General features: G+C 37.8%; 1 protein-coding gene across 1 annotated transcript in view; it reads left to right on the top strand.

Moving 5' to 3' along the window:
• Positions 1 to 3,072: 3,072 nt before the first annotated feature.
• Positions 3,073 to 19,272, top strand: part of TEX10 (testis expressed 10) — a 41,249-nt gene continuing 25,049 nt past the window's right edge. The window contains exons 1-5 of the mRNA XM_090274493.1: positions 3,073 to 3,226; positions 6,414 to 6,602; positions 8,153 to 8,865; positions 9,256 to 9,499; positions 13,948 to 14,060. Of these exons, the coding sequence (XP_090130619.1) occupies positions 6,423 to 6,602; positions 8,153 to 8,865; positions 9,256 to 9,499; positions 13,948 to 14,060 (1,250 nt within the window). The 5' untranslated portion in view covers positions 3,073 to 3,226; positions 6,414 to 6,422. The remainder of the gene's footprint in view (positions 3,227 to 6,413; positions 6,603 to 8,152; positions 8,866 to 9,255; positions 9,500 to 13,947; positions 14,061 to 19,272) is intronic.

The following is a 19,272-nucleotide window of genomic DNA, read 5'->3' as shown; positions in this document are numbered from 1 at the left end:
AAACTTGGTCTTTCCAAGAGTTCTTATTCACAGATGAGATACCTAGGACCTAGAGAGGTTAGGTATGTTCTCCAGAGTTACAATTCCAAAAAGTGGTAGAACAGGGAATTCCATATGATCATTTCATTCATAAGTGATTCAGTATGTTTATTAAAGATAGGAACTCTTTTTAAATATAATTATAGTTCCTTTATTGCTGTCCATGATTCCTTAATATTATCAAATATCTAATGTTCTTATTTCCCTGATTGTCATATAAAGTAGGTTTATAGTTATAAAACAAATTAATAATATATTAATAAATTATAATACAAGAATAAACTTTGTGTTTTATGTACTCACAACTATTAATCTACTTTTGCCAATCCCTGTATATAATTTCCAGGGTTTTTTTTTTGTTTGTTTGTTTGTTTGAATCAGGATACTTGGAAAGTTCATATATTATAATTTGTTGACATATGATTTAAGATTCTTTTAATCTATTGCTTCCTATTTTGTCTCTTTTTATTTTTTCAAAACAATTTTTTTTTAAAGAAACCAAATTGTCTTTTTGAGTTTCCTACATACAAATTGGGCTGATTACACTGCTATGGCATAGTTAATATATCCTCTGCCCTTAATTTCCATAAATTGGTAGTTAGATCTAGGCTTGACCAGATTCAGTTTTGAATTTTTTGGCAAGCCTTTTTAAAAGATAGTATTGTGTACTTTAATAACCAGGTACATAATGTCTGTTTCACGGTCTGTGATTTAGCAGCTATTGTTAATCGTTGCCTAGATTCATTTGCTTACTAAGAGTTGCAAAATGGTGATGTTTTAATTCTATCATTCCTTCTTCGTATATTAGCTGGAATAATTTTACCAGAAAAGGATTCCTCTGATCAATTTTTTGCCTAATTTTTCCACTGAGGTCTTTCCCATAACCTTAAATATTCTTTAAAAAATACTGTTTTTAAAGGTCTTAGTGTATTTTTCTTAAGGATTTGCTGTTCTTTATATACCCATTCCCTAACTACTGGACATTTAGACTGTTTCTGATTTTTCATTCTGTAAAAATTGATGCAATCAACATTCTTGTACAATTTTTTGTACATAAATCTGTTTACACATCTGGTTATTCTTCAGAATCGATTCCTAGCAGTGGAAGTCCAAGGTATAAACAGTTTTGTAGCTTCTTCTTGCATATTAAAAAGTGTCTTTCTGAAACGTACCAGTTTATACCCACCCCCAGTGAGAGTGCCTGTTTCCTCATATAGCCTTACCATTCTCACATATTTAATGTGTTTATATGCCATGTTTTATATTAAATATAAATTGTAAAAACTGAATTAGAAATGCATCTATTATATACACAGTAAGAAAATTCAAGGCTCTTTATTTTATAGAATGCATGCAAATAAGAAAAAACAATTGTTCACACATGAGAAAATGAAAAATTGATCTTGGAATTTAAAAAACGTGTAGAACTATTGAACTACTTGGTGGACCTCAGGTTTGCTCACCTGTTATTTTTAGGAAGCAATGATTATTAGTTACCTCCCATATGTCTGGACAAGGGATATATCATGCCCAGACTTGGACCCCACACTGGGAATCTAACACGCAACCTAGGTGTGTGCCCTGACAGAGAATGGAACGGCAACCTTTCTGTTACAGGACAACACTCCAATCAACTGAGCCATACCTGCCAGACCCTGACTTAGATTTTAAGGGAAAGATTCTAGACTGCAATAGTGGAAATAGAGAGACCTGTTCACAAGCTTTTTATAGTGATCATGAGATGGCTTGGATCAGCCAAGGGAGGTGATAAAGAGGGGAAGCCAGGATGTATCTGAAGGTAAAGTCGACAGAATCTCCTGATGGATTAAATGTGAGATGTGAAGGAAAGAAACCAGACCAAAAACCCAAAGGTTTTGGCTTGAGTGGAAGGATGGAATTGCAATTTGAGATGAAGCTGGAAGAAGAGTTAAAATTTCAGGGGGAAAATCGGGAGTTCCATTTTGGACATGTTGACCTCCAGACATGTAGTGATATCCAAAGGAAATATAGAATACGCTGTTAGATACATGTCTGGAATTCGGGGGACATGTCCGGATTGCAATAAACCTTTCATCTTACAATCCAGGGTCATAATTTTTAATACCATCTAATGCCCATATAATAGGATGACTCTCAAATGTTTATGTGTATGGTGGATTCGAGCAGATTATGATTGTATAGCTGTGTTGCCAGTAAAGAGAGAGGTAAGCATTTTGGTCTGCTTTTTTATCTCTGATCATATAATAGGTACGGTCTTCCACCCAGTGCTTGGGTCTCCCTTTACCTCAGACATCACTGCTCTGAATCCCTACTAGGTGAACTGAGGCTCATACCGACTAAGTAGTACATCCTCTATGCTATGAAGGCAAATTTGAATCAAGGTCCAAAATCCACATCAGGGGCTATTTCCTCCACAACACCTACCAATCTTTGGCCAGTGTGTATTTCAAAGGCCCGTTCTCCTTGCTTTCTCATCCTCTTCCTAGGCATTTTAATCCCTCCCTTAATTTTCCTGGGCCCACTTAATTTCAGTAGCAGGAATCTGCTGTGAAACTGAAAAACTAGGGAAAGTCCTTGACTAAGACTCCAGCCACTAGGTGTGTTTTGTCCTCTGTCAAGTAATTCTTAATTGCTCCATCCAGGTTAATGTCCCCAGGGATTCTACTGCATTGCTCTTGCAGCCCCAAACTTTTCTTTCTTAATTCAACATATATTCTTCAAATGGGACGTTAGGTCTGAGGACCCGTGGTCCAGCGCAGGGAGAAAAGGCACGCCGTCAATCGGCTGGAACCTGCTCAACCGCCCCCAGCAGGTCCGAGAAGTTCCGAGCTGGACCGAGGACCCAGCCGCGTCCTCCAGCCCTGCGCTCTCCTTACTCCGCTTCCCGGAGCGAAGCGGGCTTCCGGCGCGGGCCCCCTCCTCCCGAGGGCGGGGCCTACCGCTCCCGCTCCCGCCTCCCGGGCTGCGCGCGGCTGCCGGTCGTGGTCACGTGTGCACAGCGCGGCGTGGGAGGGGCCCTGATTTCCGGGCGGCGGAAGGAGACGCGGCCGCGTGAGGACTAGGGGATTTGAAAACACGCTCCGGGAGCTGGAGGCTGAGGCCAGCGGCGCACGCCGTCGCTCCGAGGGCTTCTGCTCAGACGCTCTTCCTCTCTGCTTCTGTCCCCCGGTCCCGGCCGGACCCTCAGGTGAGTGACCGGCGCCCATCAGACCAGGCCCTCCTGGGGCGCGGGACGGCGCGTGGGGCCGTTGCCCCCCTGTCCGCGGCCCAGGCGGGCTGGGCCGGCTGGGGCTGGTCTGCGCACCCCGGGGGCCTGGCTCTGGCTCCTATATGGAGCTTGGCCCGGGTGCAGAGCCGAGCAGTGCGGAGGCGGGCGCCTGCGGGCATTTGAAGCGCCTCAGGTGACCTGGGCGGGTTCCCGCGGTTTCGGTCAGGGAGACTTTCAGGCCGGTGTGCACTGATGGGGCCCCACCTCCCCCACTGTGGTCCTGACTGCGGTCCACCGGAGTAGAAGAAACGATAGTTTCTAGTTTATTAAAACCCGTGGGGTCTAAACTTCTGGGATGCGGGACCGAAGACTTGGCGTGGGGGTGAGCAGTCGTGTCCTAATCGGCCCTCTGGCCGTCCAGGTGTGCCGAGCGGAAGCGGGCCCCGGTTCTGTCGAGTTCTCCCTGTAGGGCATTTGCGATGAGGGAAGTTTGGTGTCTCCGATCGGACCCCTCAGTCAAGTTTGGGGGAACTCGTGAGCCTTGTAAAAGGGGTTGTGGAGGAAAATTTCGAAGGCCGAGTGCAGTGTGCTTTCTCCTTGGTATTTGCGGGGGGGGGGGGATAATTCGGAAACTAGGGTAATGAGGTAGACACATTAGCTCGAATCCCGTTTGGAGGGGATCCTGATAGGCCAGCATCTCCCTTTTGTTGCAGTTAGAAGACCTGCAGTTGGAATGTGTGACGTTCAGTTTTAAAACTTTTCGGGTTCCCTTACGTCGGTGCTCCAGGGATGGGAGAGCTCAGCCCCTGAGGCTGGAGCGCCTACCTTCTATTCGGTGGCCGTTAATGTGAACGTTGCTTAGACTGTTACTTGAATTGCCGTGTTACGAAGTTTTTTCTTTTAAAAAGAAATTGCTAGTAGAATGTTCCGCGTATATCACAGAAATAATTTACCAGTCTTAAAGTCAAGGAAGGGCGATCAGCCCTTTTACGGAGGGAAGACATTAGTGTGACAACTACAGGGGATGGATAATGTGGCATAAACGTGACAGCACACTGTTGGATGGGGCCCAGGTAGTTAGTGGTTAAAGGTAGCACAGAGGGCGGGGGACTTGATTCAGTCCAATTTTCGGAATGTCTTGTACCACTTATTTCATCTTAGTTAATAAAATTTTAGGGAAAGATTACAAAGTGTGCTCGCTTAACTAAGAAAAAGCATTGTTTTTTCTTTGTATTAAAAAAGGCCAGTACAGTATCAGGGACTTTTTTTTTTTAGGTTTTACGTACTTACCCATTTTTTTAGCCCGGAATAGCCAGAGGCGTGGGTGGGATGAACACTTGGGAATGGGATAAGTGAAATAACCTGTTTTGCTACTCAGTTTTCACCTTAATTCCAGTATATATAGCATAAAACTGATTATGCAGAGCTGTTTTGTGTATGAATCCCTCTTCAACTTCTTAATAAAGGACTGACCTTTCTGGCCGCATTTTAAAAATGGGTTTAGTTCCACCTTCTCTCACACGGTCTAGTGAGAATTGAATCCTGAGAATTAAAGAAAATATACATATTTCTGCTTACAGCTTATGTGTTCATCACTGTGCCAGGGACAGTTCTGAGTGTTTTATAGATAATGAATTCATTGGCTTCTAATTCATTCTACCTAATAACTGTATGATGATGTAATTGTTGTTATCCCTATTTTGTAGATAAAAACTGAGGCACTACAGCCTCAGTGGGTAACTACAGCCAGATGGTGGCAGTCTTGATAAGAACCTAATCTGCCTATCTCTAAAATCTGCTGTTAACCTGTGTCCCCAAATCCTGGTCCATGGGTCTTGGTGAATGGTGTCTGGATTCCTGGAATGGGAGCTGCTGGACTTGCACCAGCCTTTTTATTACTCTCACAATAATGCACGCCTTCATTTTACTCAAAATTTTTGGACTTCCATGTGTAGCGTTTACTTAAAAAGAAAAATCGCTGGGCATAGGATAAATATGATAGACCACAAGGAGTTTTATTGTATTTCAGAGGGACTATTCCAGTGGGGTATGTAGTGGTAGGTAGAATTCATTAATTTTGCAGCGTGTGGAAAGGCTTCAAGAAGAACTGAGCTGGTTCTAGGTATAGGAGAATCTTTTAGATAGAAGTTAGCTTGTAGGAAGATAAAACTGGAAAGGAAGTTAGGAAGGACGTGGTATGTGCAGTGAAGGAGTTCGCTGTAAAGGGAGTAAAGGATCCCCTGAAATGGGGTTTAGAAATGACACTCTGGTGTCTCTAGCAAACAAGGCAAGAATACTTGTGGGAAAACTACAGTCTAGCGTAGAAATAAAGAACTTAAGGAGTGGCGGGGGAGTGGGTGGGAGGCACAGATCAAAGGTTTTGTGCGTAAGTGGTAAGATTGGGACATAAGGTGAACGAATGTGGTGAAGAGGGGGACATGCAGGTGACGTGGTTGTCCCCGAGTGACTTATAATGGTGGCCCAAACTTCTTCCTTGTACCTGTTACACTTTCTTACCTTTTTACTGCTTTTCACTCTATTTTTTGGATACTATTTCCTGTTCATATCTTAGTGTTCAAAATGCTGGTATCTTCAGTTTTGCCTATAGCATGCTTATCCCCTACTCCTGATCTCTGCCGCTTTCCTTGCTCATGGAATGCTCATTAACTCTCCTTGCTGCATGTCTGTATATTACCCATATTTCAAGCGTTCAACTTATTACAGGCTTCATTAAATAATAACATTGGTTTCCAGACTTGGCTTTGTTTTGCTAGAAAGGAGGGGTCTCTCTAGCAATTATGTGCTGCTTTCCAACCCATCCTCTCAGCCCTCACCCCCTACGCCCCCTCAAAATTTCTGATGGTTGCCATTTACCACATTGCTTAATAAAAGGTTCTATGGGTAAAATCCTTGACAAATCAGTGGAAAGCCTGTTGCCTTATTGTTAATGGCTCCTTTTTACAAATCTGGCTAAATTTTTTTTTGTACTTCGTAAAGGTATTTTCCATTTAATATTTTGATTCTTCGGTGTAGTCACTGTTGCCAACCTTGATTCTTGAGTATCTTTGGAATAAATGGTAATGTAATTGTTGAAAATGCCTTTTTTATTTTTAAGTAATTTTTTTCTCTTCATCCATTGTTTTTAAATTAAATCTTTTCATTATAGCGCTCAAGAATGACCAAAAAAAGAAAACGCCAAGATGATTTTCAAAAAGTAAAACTAAAAGTTGGTAAAAAGAAGCCCAAGTTAGAAAATGCTACTGTTACAAACTTTAAAACGAGAACTATACATTTGCCGGAGCAACTCAAAGACGATGTAACACTTCCAACAAACAATAGAAAACTTAACATAAAGGTAAATGATAAATGTTGTTTTGATAAAATTAGATTTTTTTGAAAAATCACTTAGGATATTATGTTTTTGTGAAAAAAATTTTAATTCTTAGGGTTTATTGATGGCTGAGGTTTGGAGTTCATCTTTTCCCCAGGTCTGATACTGCCATTGCAGCATTTCCACTTCCTCCAGAAAGATTTGCTTGGCTAAATCCGCTCTGATTTCTCCCTTGTATACTTAGTTGATGATTTAATATATCATCGAGAAATATATGGTGTTTAACTTTTTGATGTGTTTAATGTGTCAAATTCTTGATATTTCTGTTTTCAAGCTGTTTTTATAGCACACTGAGATAAGATCCTGTCTTGCTCGTTTTTGAACTCTTATATAGCACGTAGCTTATAGGTTCATAGTAAATGTGTGAAGTTAATCAAAGTTTGAGCAATAGTTTTGCTTAAAAATTTAACAGCTTTATTGAAATGTAATGTATGCATGAGATTCACCCAAAGTGTACAATTTAGTGATTTTAAAAATATTTATGGTAATACTAGCACCGTAATCTAATATCACTTTAGAAAGAAATGCTATACCTAATAGAAGACACTCCTGTTCCTTACCCCCCAGCTCTAGGCAGCCACTAATATACTTTGTATTTGCATAGATTTGCTCCTTCGGACATTTTATAGCAATGGAGTCATACACTACCAGGTCTTTTGCTAGTGGTCTTTCGCTTAGCATATTCTTGAGGATCATCCACGTTATAGCATGTATCAGAGCAGTACGTAATACCTTTGTGTTGTTGAATAGTATTCCAGTGCATAGTTATTTCCCATTTTATTACTTAATGGTTGATGGACATTTGACTGTTTGTTAGGAATATTGGTGAACAAGTCTTTGTGAGGATATACATTTTCTAGTTTTGCTTTTAAGCTCAAAAGATTAAATAATATCAAAAAGGTATTCAAAGTCATGATTTTTTCACAGATTATGTAAATTATTCCATAGAGAAAATTGTCAGATGTTATACTCTGTATAAAATAAATATACACCCTGAAAAACCATTTAAAATAGAACAGCCCTGTTGAATTGAAAGTACAGAAATGCATTTAGCATATGTTTAATACACAGTAGGTCTTTAAATAGTGGTGATGATTGTTGTCACTTTAAATGATAGTGTGCCTAAGCCTACATGCATGTTATTTTTTTCCTTTTTATTGAATTTATTAGGACGACAATGGTTAACAAAATTTTATAGGTTTCAGGTTCACAATTCCACAACACATCATCTGTACACTGTATTGTGTGTGTTCACCACCCCAAATCTTATTTTCAAAAAATTCTAACTGAAAATTATGTAGTATTTTTATTAACTTAAAACTATTTTAAAGATAAAACTATGTTTCTAATCTTAATAAAAGCTAAGTGACATTTAGAAATATTGAAGCAGTTTTCCCAAGAAGTGTCAGTTTATTGGTATAGTTTTAGTTAGCATGTTCATTTGAAAATGATATAATGCATGTGTACTTGTATATGTGTATAACTAAAACCTGTGTTTTTATTATTATTTATAGGATTTGCTATCACAGATGCATCACTACAATGCTGGGGTTAAACAGAGTGCTCTTCTTGGACTTAAAGACCTTTTGTCTCAATACCCATTTATAATTGATGCACACCTTTCAAACATATTAAGTGAAGTTACTGCTGTGTTTACAGATAAAGATGCTAATGTACGATTAGCAGCAGTTCAACTTCTTCAATTCCTGGCCCCCAAAATACGAGCTGAACAAATTTCTCCATTTTTTCCTTTGGTAAGTGCCCATCTCTCTAGTGCCATGACTCACATTACTGAAGGAATTCAGGAGGACTCTCTAAAAGTTTTGGACATTCTGCTGGAAGAGTACCCAACTCTAATTACTGGCCGTAGCAGTATATTGCTTAAGAATTTTGTAGAACTTATTTCTCATCAGCAGCTGTCCAAAGGATTGGTAAATAGAGACAGATCCCAGTCCTGGATACTTTCTGTAAACCCTAATCGGAGACTCACTTCTCAGCAGTGGAGGCTGAAAGTCTTAGTGAGACTCAGTAAATTCCTTCAGGCCTTGGCAGATGGATCCAGTAGGTTGAGAGAAAGTGAAGGACTTCAGGAACAAAAAGAAAATCCCCATGCCACTAGCAACTCCATTTTTATCAACTGGAAGGAACATGCCAACGACCAGCAACACATCCAGGTTTATGAAAATGGGGGTTCACAGCCAAATGTCAGTTCACAGTTCAGGCTACGGTAAGAAGGATTTCAGTTATGTCCACACTCAGTTTTCCTGTATTGAATTATAACTGCCAACCATTGACGGCTAATGGTGGGAAGACATACAGTTGTCTTTCATAGTTTTCATGCAGTTACTCATGATTTGGTTTTATTTATTGATGGGAGGAGTCATTTGAAAGTATATTAACTTATTCGTTTCTGGCAAAGCCTAATGAGAAGTAAAACTTGATAGACTCTTGGCTTTAACTTCTTAGAATTTTATTTTTCTTAACTAGTTTTGATCAATGTAATTATCAATTTATGGTTCCTCATTTTACTGGTACTTTATATTTAAGATGTATATTAAACAAGGAGTAATATTTTTTAATCATTAAATTTTTTTTCATTCTTACCCTTCTCCGTTAGATACCTGACTGGAGGACTAGGCAGTGTGGATGAAGACTTGTCATCTACTGAAAGCTTAAAAGGATTTATAGAGATAATAATTCCATTGCTGATTGAGTGCTGGATTGAAGCTGTGCCTCCACAACTAGCTGCTTCTTTTGGAAATGGTGTAGAACGAGAACCACTGCAGGTTATGCAGCAAGTTCTTAATGTTATTTCCCTTCTGTGGAAACTCTCTAAACAACATGATGAAAACTATAAATTGGTGAGAACTAATGGGTTCTTTATTTTCTTAGTAATGCCTTTTATTATGAATGGGCAGATTAGACATCAGCATATTACTACTAATTGGTTATGTAGTTTCCAAAAAATTCGCAGGGTTTAACTCTTAAGTTTGTTTCTTACTTTTGCCCAAAACTACAAATTAAAATAATTTTGTGAGATTATTAACTGAATATTAAAAATTTTTTAAACTGAAGTGCATAACTTTTAATGTGCTTATTTTCATTAGCTATTACAGTAGGGTTACAATTTGTTTGTCGCAGATTATGTAGGAACATTATAGTATCTGTAGGCGTCTTCTAGGATTTAAAAAATTGCTTGTAATGTAGTCTCTTCTGGTTTGTACCACATTGCCAAGTTTAGTAGAAATGGACCAAACTGAAGATCTCATAACCAGCCCTGAGTTTTTAAACTACTACATTTTAGAGAAGCCACACACAATATTGCTGAGTGTATGCTCTTTTATTTTGATAAAGGATGTAAGATCAGAAAACATTTCTAAAAGTTACCTTTACTATAGGTAAGCTATAGTTGTAGATACAGTGTGAGTGACGTTAAGTGAATTCCAAGTCAGGTAACAGTTTCTTACTAGAAAGTTAATAGTGAAGACCTGTTTCTTACTGAGTAAAGTTTAAGCGTATTGTTTGGGGAAGAATTGAACATTGGTAGCTCCTTAACAGTGATTTTACGGTGAATACAATATAGTGCATGGTGTAAGTAAGGAAGAACTATCTCTAAGATTAATTGGTGATAAATTAATATGATAGCATACTTAAAGAGGGCAGCTGCAGGAACAATACTTTAAAGCTTGTACCATTTGGTTTATAGAATTACTGCAAGGACTTGAGTAGGTGTGAAACCTTGAAGTTGACTATGTACAGAACTGACAAGGCAGTTTTTTTGTTTTATTTTTGTTTCAAGCTGTAGTTTACAGTGAGTTAGTAAGCCACATAAAATAAGACTAGAGATAAATTTAAAATAGTATTTGATAATCTTAATAAACATTATGTAATTATAGTATGGTGTGTGTTTAAGAGCTTGCTCTATTGCCATTAACAAATTTACCCATCTGTAGGGATGTTTGAAGACTTGCTTTTTCAAATAGGATGGCATTTCAATTATATTTTGGAGCCTGTCATATAATATATAATTCTTAACATATGTTGGCAAGAAATAGATCATGGTTAGGGGTATAGTTATGATTTTACAAAAGCAAACCTTGCTCTCCTTTATGGCAGTTAATCTGTGACGTAGGCTAGTGACAGTAATAGTGCAAACAGCTTCTTAGAAAAGTATATATGATTTGCAGTCTTGAACGGATATTTTTTCATCATAAAATGAAAAGTTCCTGATAGTCAACGTGGACCTAGTCTTTCCTTCATTTTTAGAAAGCTGAGATAAAAATTCCAAGCATTTTGGTGTTTGGGTGCCCATGAGTATTGTTGAATTTTTGTTATTGCTTTAGTAATAAATAGTATTTGTAGTTAGATAGAATGGTAGGACCAAATGCAAATTCATTAATTGTGCTAGCATTCAGATGACACTGAGAATCTGAACACTACCTTAATTTTATGGATATTTGAAGTATACTTTCGACTCTCCTGTGCTATTATAACATGACTGTATTTATTAGCAATTCATTAACATAGGATGATAAGTTCAGAAGACTTGCATAGACTATTGGAGGCTATGTAGAATACTAAGTTGGAATACTGTATGTATAAAATTGAAATAAAGTGAGGGGGGATTAATTTAAAAAGGAATGATATTTAAAAACAACCACTGGTATGGCAAACTATCATGTTGAATTGTTAATAATTAAATCTATTATCTTAGAGACAAAGGATAAATATGTATGCTACTTGTACAAGGGGCATGAGAATGCATTTTAGTTAATTTTTCGTTATCATTCTTACTGTTAGTTCCCCTCTCATTACCTTCAGTTACAGTTTAGTAGTTAAGATATTGGGTCATTTGTAACAGCTCAAACTTTAGGAAGAATGAATAACATTCCTTGGCCTTGAACTGAAGTCGTGTACCACAGGCTGAATTGTAGCACTTTTTTTCTCAGAAAATGTAAGTTTTTTTGTTGATAAATTGGAATCCTCATTCAAGGTAAAATCTTAGAATCACTGACTCCCTACTTGTAGGTTTTGCTAAATGCATTTAGTTTGTTAGTATTCGCTGGACAGTTGAGGAGTTGCATTTTTATCCAGGTAGTATTTTTTTTAAACCTTTCTAGAAATTTGAAATCTTTGATCTTTGTGTTGAAAAGAAAGCTCAAGATACATTAAATCTTATTTGCAGTGGCTTGAGTACTCAGCTCCTGGGGTTGCTAATTTCTGATACACTATGTGTATCCTTAAAGGGTAGCTTGTTTTAAAAATGAAATACAATTTAGCATTAACTTTTTAATTTACTTCAGTTTTTGGGGTCCTGTACTAATAACCTCAGAGTCACTATTATAATTACACACTATAGAAATTTGTTGTGTCTTAGTTAGTTTTGCATTGTAATGCTTGCTACTTTTTGTCCCTATGTGTCATTGCTGTTGTCTTTTTCTCATGAGGATTAGAATTTTTGAAGAACAGTCAGGTACAATCATTTATTAAAGATAATATTGAGTATCTGTAAATATGGATGTTTAAAATTTGAGTCCTCAGTCACATTAACCACATTTCAGATGTTCAGTAGTTACATGTGGCTAATGGCTACTGTATTAGCACAGATATCGAACAATTCCATCATTGCAGGTAGGTCTGCTGAACAGCACTGCCCTAACTACATTGTACTAGGTGCCAGTGTAGGCTCTGGGAGTACAGAGAGAAACATGCCTGACGAGGTGCTTGCCTTCACAGTACTTACCTTTTGATGGGATTGATAGATGGTAAACAAATATTAATGGCAGTACTAGGAAGAAAGATGAAAGTAAAGCAGGACAGAATATGTGCTGGGACAGAGTGAGGGGGAGTTATTTAAAATGGGAAGTCAGGAAATGCTATCGTGACATTTGAATACCACTGAATGAAGAAGTAAGTCTTGTGAATATCTGTGGGAAGAACCTTCTAAGCATACAGAACAGCAAGTGCAAAGGCCCTGAAGTGAGAACAAGTTTGACATATTTGAGGAATGCAGGAAGGACTGTGCATGTGAGATACTGGGGGAGTGGTAGAAGTGACAGTGACCAGATCGTGTGGGACCCTGTGGTCCATAGTAAGTAGTTCGGATTTTTACCTGAATGAGGTGAGAAGACATTGGAGGGTATTGAGCAGAGGAGTGGCATCTTCTGAATTATGTTGATTTGACTTTAATGTGTTGAGTTTACAAATAGAACACTGATGAACTCAGCTTCAGCAAAACTGTGAACCCAAACTCCAGACCACCTATCTCATGGATGGTGAGTCCTGCTCTACCTACACACCTATTCCCTTTCTGTATTATTTTGAAGACTGATTTATGTTTTATAAGGTCACCCTGGCTGCTTACTAGAGAATTGACTTTTGTGGGACAAGAGGAAAAGCAGGGAGAGCTGTTGTAATAATCTAGGTAAGAGATAAGTGGCTTGGAGTAGAATAGTAGGTAGTGGTTGAAGTGATGTGAAGCATCTGGATTCTGGTAAAGCCAGCAGAATTGCTGGTGTATGTAGTGAAGGAAAGAGGAGCAAGGATGATGCCTGTGTTATGGTCCAAATGACAGTGTGGCTGCTGGCAGGGGGGTGGGGGTGCGGTTCAGTTTATTCATGTTAAATTTAAGGTGCCTGTTAGAAGTTTAAGAGGATATGTTGGGACTACATTTGTAGGTCAGAAAGAAGAATCCATAAAGGGGTACTAAGGAGCTGTATGGTTACCAGCTGTTTTAGCACCCCAAGAAATTCTTCTCAGTCTGGCAAAATGCAATGGTTAGTCCTCTGGAGAGGAGGAAATAAAGAGTGCCGTAATCTGGAATTAAGACAGTGTTTTGAGTAGGAGAGAACGATAACATTCACAAATACTGCTTAAGAATTTTAGGAGAAGTACATTGGTATATGAAAGTGTTGAATACTTTCAATGGGAAGTAATGAAGTTGCTGGGAAATAGTGTTATAGTATAAATAGAATACTAGGTAGAAACTTGTATATTTTATAAATATTGCATTAGTGGTTCAAGTTCATGGTTTTATTCAGTCTTTATATTCTGCCTTTTTCTCTTAAACAGTAGATAAAATGCAAGTAAAAATAATTATTAAGCACTAAAAAGATCTGTGGGTGAAAATTGGATGCTCTAACGGTTTATTCTGATTTTTAAATTTACATATCATATCATATGAGCAGAAGGTGTATTATAAGGACATTTATAGTTGAATATTGACAAGTTGTCAAATTTCTGCTTAAAGTTTTATTGGTTATTTTAAATTGTTTCTAATAGGTTTTATAATCTTCGCTTATTTTCATAGGAGTCATGGCTTCGAAAGAATTATCTTACTGATTTTAAACACCATTTTATGAGTCATTTTCCATATGCCTTAAAAGAAATAACCAAGCACAGAAGAAAAGAGATAAATAAAAGGTATTGTGATTCTTTGTCACTATATAGACTTGAAAAGTTGTTTAACCTGAAATAATCAGAAAATAATTAGCCTTAAACTGGAATTTTCTACATTGTGAAGTATTTAGAACTAAAAGTAGCAGAAGTTTGATCTTGAAAAAGTCACTTTAAGCCTTGAGAGTTTTTTTTGTCTTTTGTTTTAATCTGTAAAGTGAATATTTTATGCTAACCGAGTGTCAGTATCATATGATATAAATATGAATTTAATAAAATTTGTTGAGATGGGTGGTTTATTTGAGAGAGGCACTATGTGATTGCATATCTCAAAGCAAGAGAATATTTTAAAAGTCTTGTAGTTCTGCTCTCATTTATACATGAGGAAACTGGTCAAATGAAACTATATCAGTAACAACCTGAAGGAAGAGTGATAATTGGAGAAAAATAATTTTCTAAAATAAAGAAAGGGTTATAGACCAGAAGATGGAGTTAAAAAAGTGTAAGCCTCAAAACTATTTAAAATGTTTACCTCAAGTGAGAACAGGTAAATGTATAAACAAGTTCATAAAATTTGACAAGCAGATAAAAGCTAGAACATTTAAAGTGCAGTTCTCTCAAATGAGCAAACACTGAAGGGATCTTGAAGTCTGTCAGAAACTTCTTAAATTTACCAACAGGAAGAAACTACCTGGAGGATCTGAGGCTGTATGAGTTGGGTTCAAAGGCTGTGCTCAGAAATGATAAGCCTATTGCAGGCAGATGAGCTTTTCATTCATTCACCAAATACTTCTTTTGGTTGCTTACTATAAACAAAGTTTCCTAATAGAGATAATCAGATGTCTTAAGGTATGCCCCTTGTTCTCCAAAGTGATGTCATAAAATTGTTAAAATTAGTAAAATCATAAAGTTGGTCAGAGTGTCAGGGTCCATTCAGAAGACAGAAACCACACTATTGATTTTAACAGAGAACTTAATACAAAAGTTGCTGAGTAGGTATTGAAGAACCGAAAAGACGAAAAGGAAGAGTAAAGTATTACAGAGGTAACAATTGCAGGAAGTGGTGACTTTCTCTAGAGCTGGGAGAACAGAGAAGAGGGGAAAGGCTGTGTGGAGCCAAAACTCAGACCTCTGGGAAGGGGGTGGTGCTCAGCTTGTGGTGATGTCTGAGATCAGAAGAAGGGCCTCTGGGGCTGGGGTCCAGAATGCTGCCAAGGAGGTTCTGGCTGCCTGGTGCTGGTGTTTCTAGGAGCATGATGATGCTGGTTCTGTGTCAGAAAAACTGCCAGCTAGACTCACCTATGGCTGTAGAGTGACCTGCTGCTGGGTTGTTGGGTTGCACTGGCTGCAAAAGGAAGCAAAAACAGGACTAGGAACCAAACAGAAAAGAGAGGTCCCTTCTTCCTCCATAGTTTTTCAGTATTTTTTTATATCCCTTTATTGGTGGAGCCTAACAAGAAGCCAGCTGTAAAGGGGGGAGGGGAGGGGGAAGGTTTGAAGCTGAGAAACAATAGCTCAAAAATTGGCAGGAGGAAAAGTTTATTTACGTATGTAACCAACATAAGTGTCATTGGAACTATACAGTTATAATGAAGAGTAAATATTTGGGCATGAATATGATTGTAGCAGGCAGAAATGGAGCAAGGGATGAGAGGTTGTACTACCTGGAGGAGATAGCATACAAGAAAGCTGTATAATTATGTAAGGGAGAGCATGGGACAAATCTGGGTCAAATCTGGTTTCTGCTTTTCACTGGGCTTGATCCTGAAAATCACTTCTTATCTCTGGAGTTCATTTATCTTTTAGCCTTGATCCATTAGGCATTGAAGACCTGTGGTTGGATCAAAACTGTTTTAGAAGATTAATTTAGGATAGCAGTGTTCAAACTTTTTCATTTCATGGCACACATAAAGTAATTACTAAAATTCTGCAAGATACAAAAAATTATTCTTTGCCGATCTGACAAAAAAGTATAATTAAAAAAAATATTTTCTTTATTTTTAGAGACAGGGGAAGGGAGGGAGAAAAAGAGGGAGAGAAGCATTGATTTGTGAGAGAGACATCGACTGATTGCCTCTCCCACGCCCCCATCTGGGGATCCAGCCAGCAACCCAGGCATGTGCCCTGACTGGGAATCCAATCAGTGACCTTTTGGTTCACTCAATCTACTGAGCCACACCAAGGAGAGGGGAAAAAAAGGTATAATTTTGATTCATTCACACCAGATGGCTATTGTGTTGGCTGTTGTCATTTTTTTATTTGACAGTCTAAGGGAAAAGAGGTCAGTGCCCCTCACTAAATAGTCAAGTATTACATATTTTAAAAATTCTTGTAGCACACTGACTGAAAGTCACTGATTTAGGGAGGGTCTAGAGGGGCCAGGGAGTGAAATAGGGACATAATTTCTTAAGCACGATGTTGGCGCCCCCAACCCCATGCAGTTTTCTTACTATAGCAAGAGTTTTTTGTTTCGTTTTTTTAAAATCATCACCCGAGGATAGGTTTATTGATTTTAGGGGGAGAGAGAGAAACATTGCCTCCTATAAGTGCCCCAACCAGGGATTGAACCAGCAACCTAGGTATGTGCCCTGACTGGGGATTGAACCTGCAACCTTGTGGTGTATGGGATGATGCTTCAACCAACTGAGTCCCCTGGCCAGGTCTAGAGCAAAATTTTTAACTCAGTCTGTGGATAAGTTTCAGAAAATCATAAACTCTTGAATAGAATTGTATGTGGGTGTTTTTTGGTAAGAGAGCTCATAAGAAATTCATCAAAATGAAAATAATGGTTAAGATTTTGGAATTTAGTAGATCATTAAATATAAGTAAATTATCCAAGAGTAAATGAGTGTACTGTCAATATTCGACAAAATTATTGGATACAATATGTGCAAAGCACTTAGTATACTACATATACTATGTACTAAGCATTTAGTGGTAAAGAAGATAGATAGTATACAGTGCAATGACAGAGACATTTATTTCTGATTCTTGAATCAGTGACCAAGTGTGATAAAGTTAATGAAAGAAGGGTTTAGGTTAATACAAGATTATATAATAAGGAGCGGTCCAGATCTTCATGAGGGGGGAAGAGTTCTAGGGAAGGCTGCCTGATGAATTGATTTGTGCCAAGATACAGAAGGTGAAAAAGGAGTTAACTCAATGAAGATACTGAGATGGTGAAATTGTGAAATTGTTGGCAAAAGTATATTGGCAGTAGAACAAACTTAGTCTTCATCAGGTTCCTCCGTGAATTGTTTTTAGGGACTACAGGCTGCCCTCTTACTTCGTAAGGAAGTACACTGACTGCTTAGCAGATAGCTGTGGGGGGCAGCACAGGTTCAAGCTAGGGGAGCCAGTAATGGGTTAGGTCAGTGGGCTTCACACTTCATGCGCCACCCAGTTAATTTTTGACCTGATACCTAAGTGTTTTCATATTATGTTGAAATACAGAGTTACAAAGGATGTTGTTTATTTTTATTTTGGTAAAGTATACATTACATAGAGCTTACTATTTTAAGCACTTTTAAGTACAGTTCTGTGGTATTCAGTACATTCTTGTGCAGCCATCACCAGCATCCATTTCCAGAATTTTTCATGTTCCCAACTGAGATTCTAGTCATTGAACAATAATAACTCCACGTGCTTTCCTCTTCCTAACTCCTGGGAACTGCTGTTCTACCTTCTGTCTCTATTAACTATTCTAGGTACCTCACATAAATAAAACCATACGTGTGTGTCTTTTTATGGCTGGCTTAGTTGCACTTAGCCTGATGTCTTCAAGGTTCATTCATGTTGTTGTACATCCCAGCATTTTATTCTTTTTTAAAATAGACTTTTTTTTTTTTTTTTAGAACAGATTTAGGTTCAGTCAAATCAAGAAGAGTTCCCATATACTCCTGCTCCCACCGATGTACAGTACAGCCTTCCTGTCAGCATACCACACCAGACACTGGAGTTGTACATTGTTCCATGGATACATCTTTACCACCTGGTGTCCATGGTTTACATTAGGGGTCACTCTTGGAATGCTTTTGGTGTATCCACCATGATAGTATCAAACAGTATAATTTCACTGTCCTAAAAATGCTCTGCCTATTCATCCCTCCCTTCCACCTGATTTTTACATGGTTTGATAGCCCATTTCTTTTTATTGCTAAATATTTCATTGTATGGGCGTATTGCTGTTTATTCAGCTACTGAAGGACCTCTTGGTTGCTTCCATATTTTCATTTCTTTTTAAGGCTAAGTAAAATTCCACTGTATGTATATACCTTATTTTGTTTATCCATTTGTCAGTGGACAGTTAGGTGCTTTCTACTTTATGGCTGCTGTGAATAATGCTGTTATTATGAAGATTGGTTTCCAAATATCTGTTCAAGTACCTGCTTTCAATTCTTTTATTATATCAAAGGATAGAATTTTTGGCATTATTGCAAATGTTGACATTTTAAAAATTCAGTGTAGTTGAGTGGTCTCTACAAAAACTTGATATTTGCACTCATAGTTTATTAGTTTATGTGGTAATTATTCTAATGAGGTAATTCTAATATGTACTGAGGACAGATCCAGCTATGTCTTGCCTTTTGTTTGCAAATCAGAAGTTCACTGCTGGCTAGAGAAGTCTACTGATTGGGAAGATTTTCCAGTATGTTGGAAAATTAGTTTATTTTTTCAGAGGGAATGGAGAGCTTTGATTGATTTTAGCAAGTTGAGATTGATTAATTGATAGTTGGGTGGTTGGGAATTCATTGCAAAGTATATTAGAAAAGGATGCTTTTTCATTTGTGATAGTGATAGAAAGTTTCTTTTAGAAATACTTGTTTTTAAAAAGTGAGCTATATTAAACATAGTAAATAATAGTTCAGACAGATGTGAATGGTTACATTTTAGAAAAATATACTAAGAAATAGATTTCTTTGTGGGAATCTGAGGACAGAATTAAGCTCCAGAGAACTGAGTACTTACAGAAGCAGAAATCAAAAGGAAGTTGACTTACACTTTCACTCTAGAAGAAATCTGAGCTCCATATCTCTGTATAATTAAATTGAACAGAAATGTCTGTTAAGGCTAAAAAGAAAAGATAATTTGGAACAGTATATAAGGTTACTTGGTAAAAAGAGATTTATTGGATGTATTGTATCTAGAAAGATTTCCTGACTGATTTAAATAAGGACCCCATTAAAGATCCAGAATCTGAAACTCTTAAGGACAGGTATCACTTTGGGAGATTCTTACG

The sequence above is a fragment of the Furipterus horrens genome, unplaced genomic scaffold, assembly GCF_987537825.1.
Source record: "Furipterus horrens unplaced genomic scaffold, mFurHor1.1.pri manual_scaffold_4, whole genome shotgun sequence".
Classification (NCBI taxonomy): Eukaryota; Metazoa; Chordata; class Mammalia; order Chiroptera; family Furipteridae; genus Furipterus; species Furipterus horrens.
Note: the sequence above shows the minus strand (reverse complement) of the source record. Positions and strands in the feature narration are given on the sequence as shown.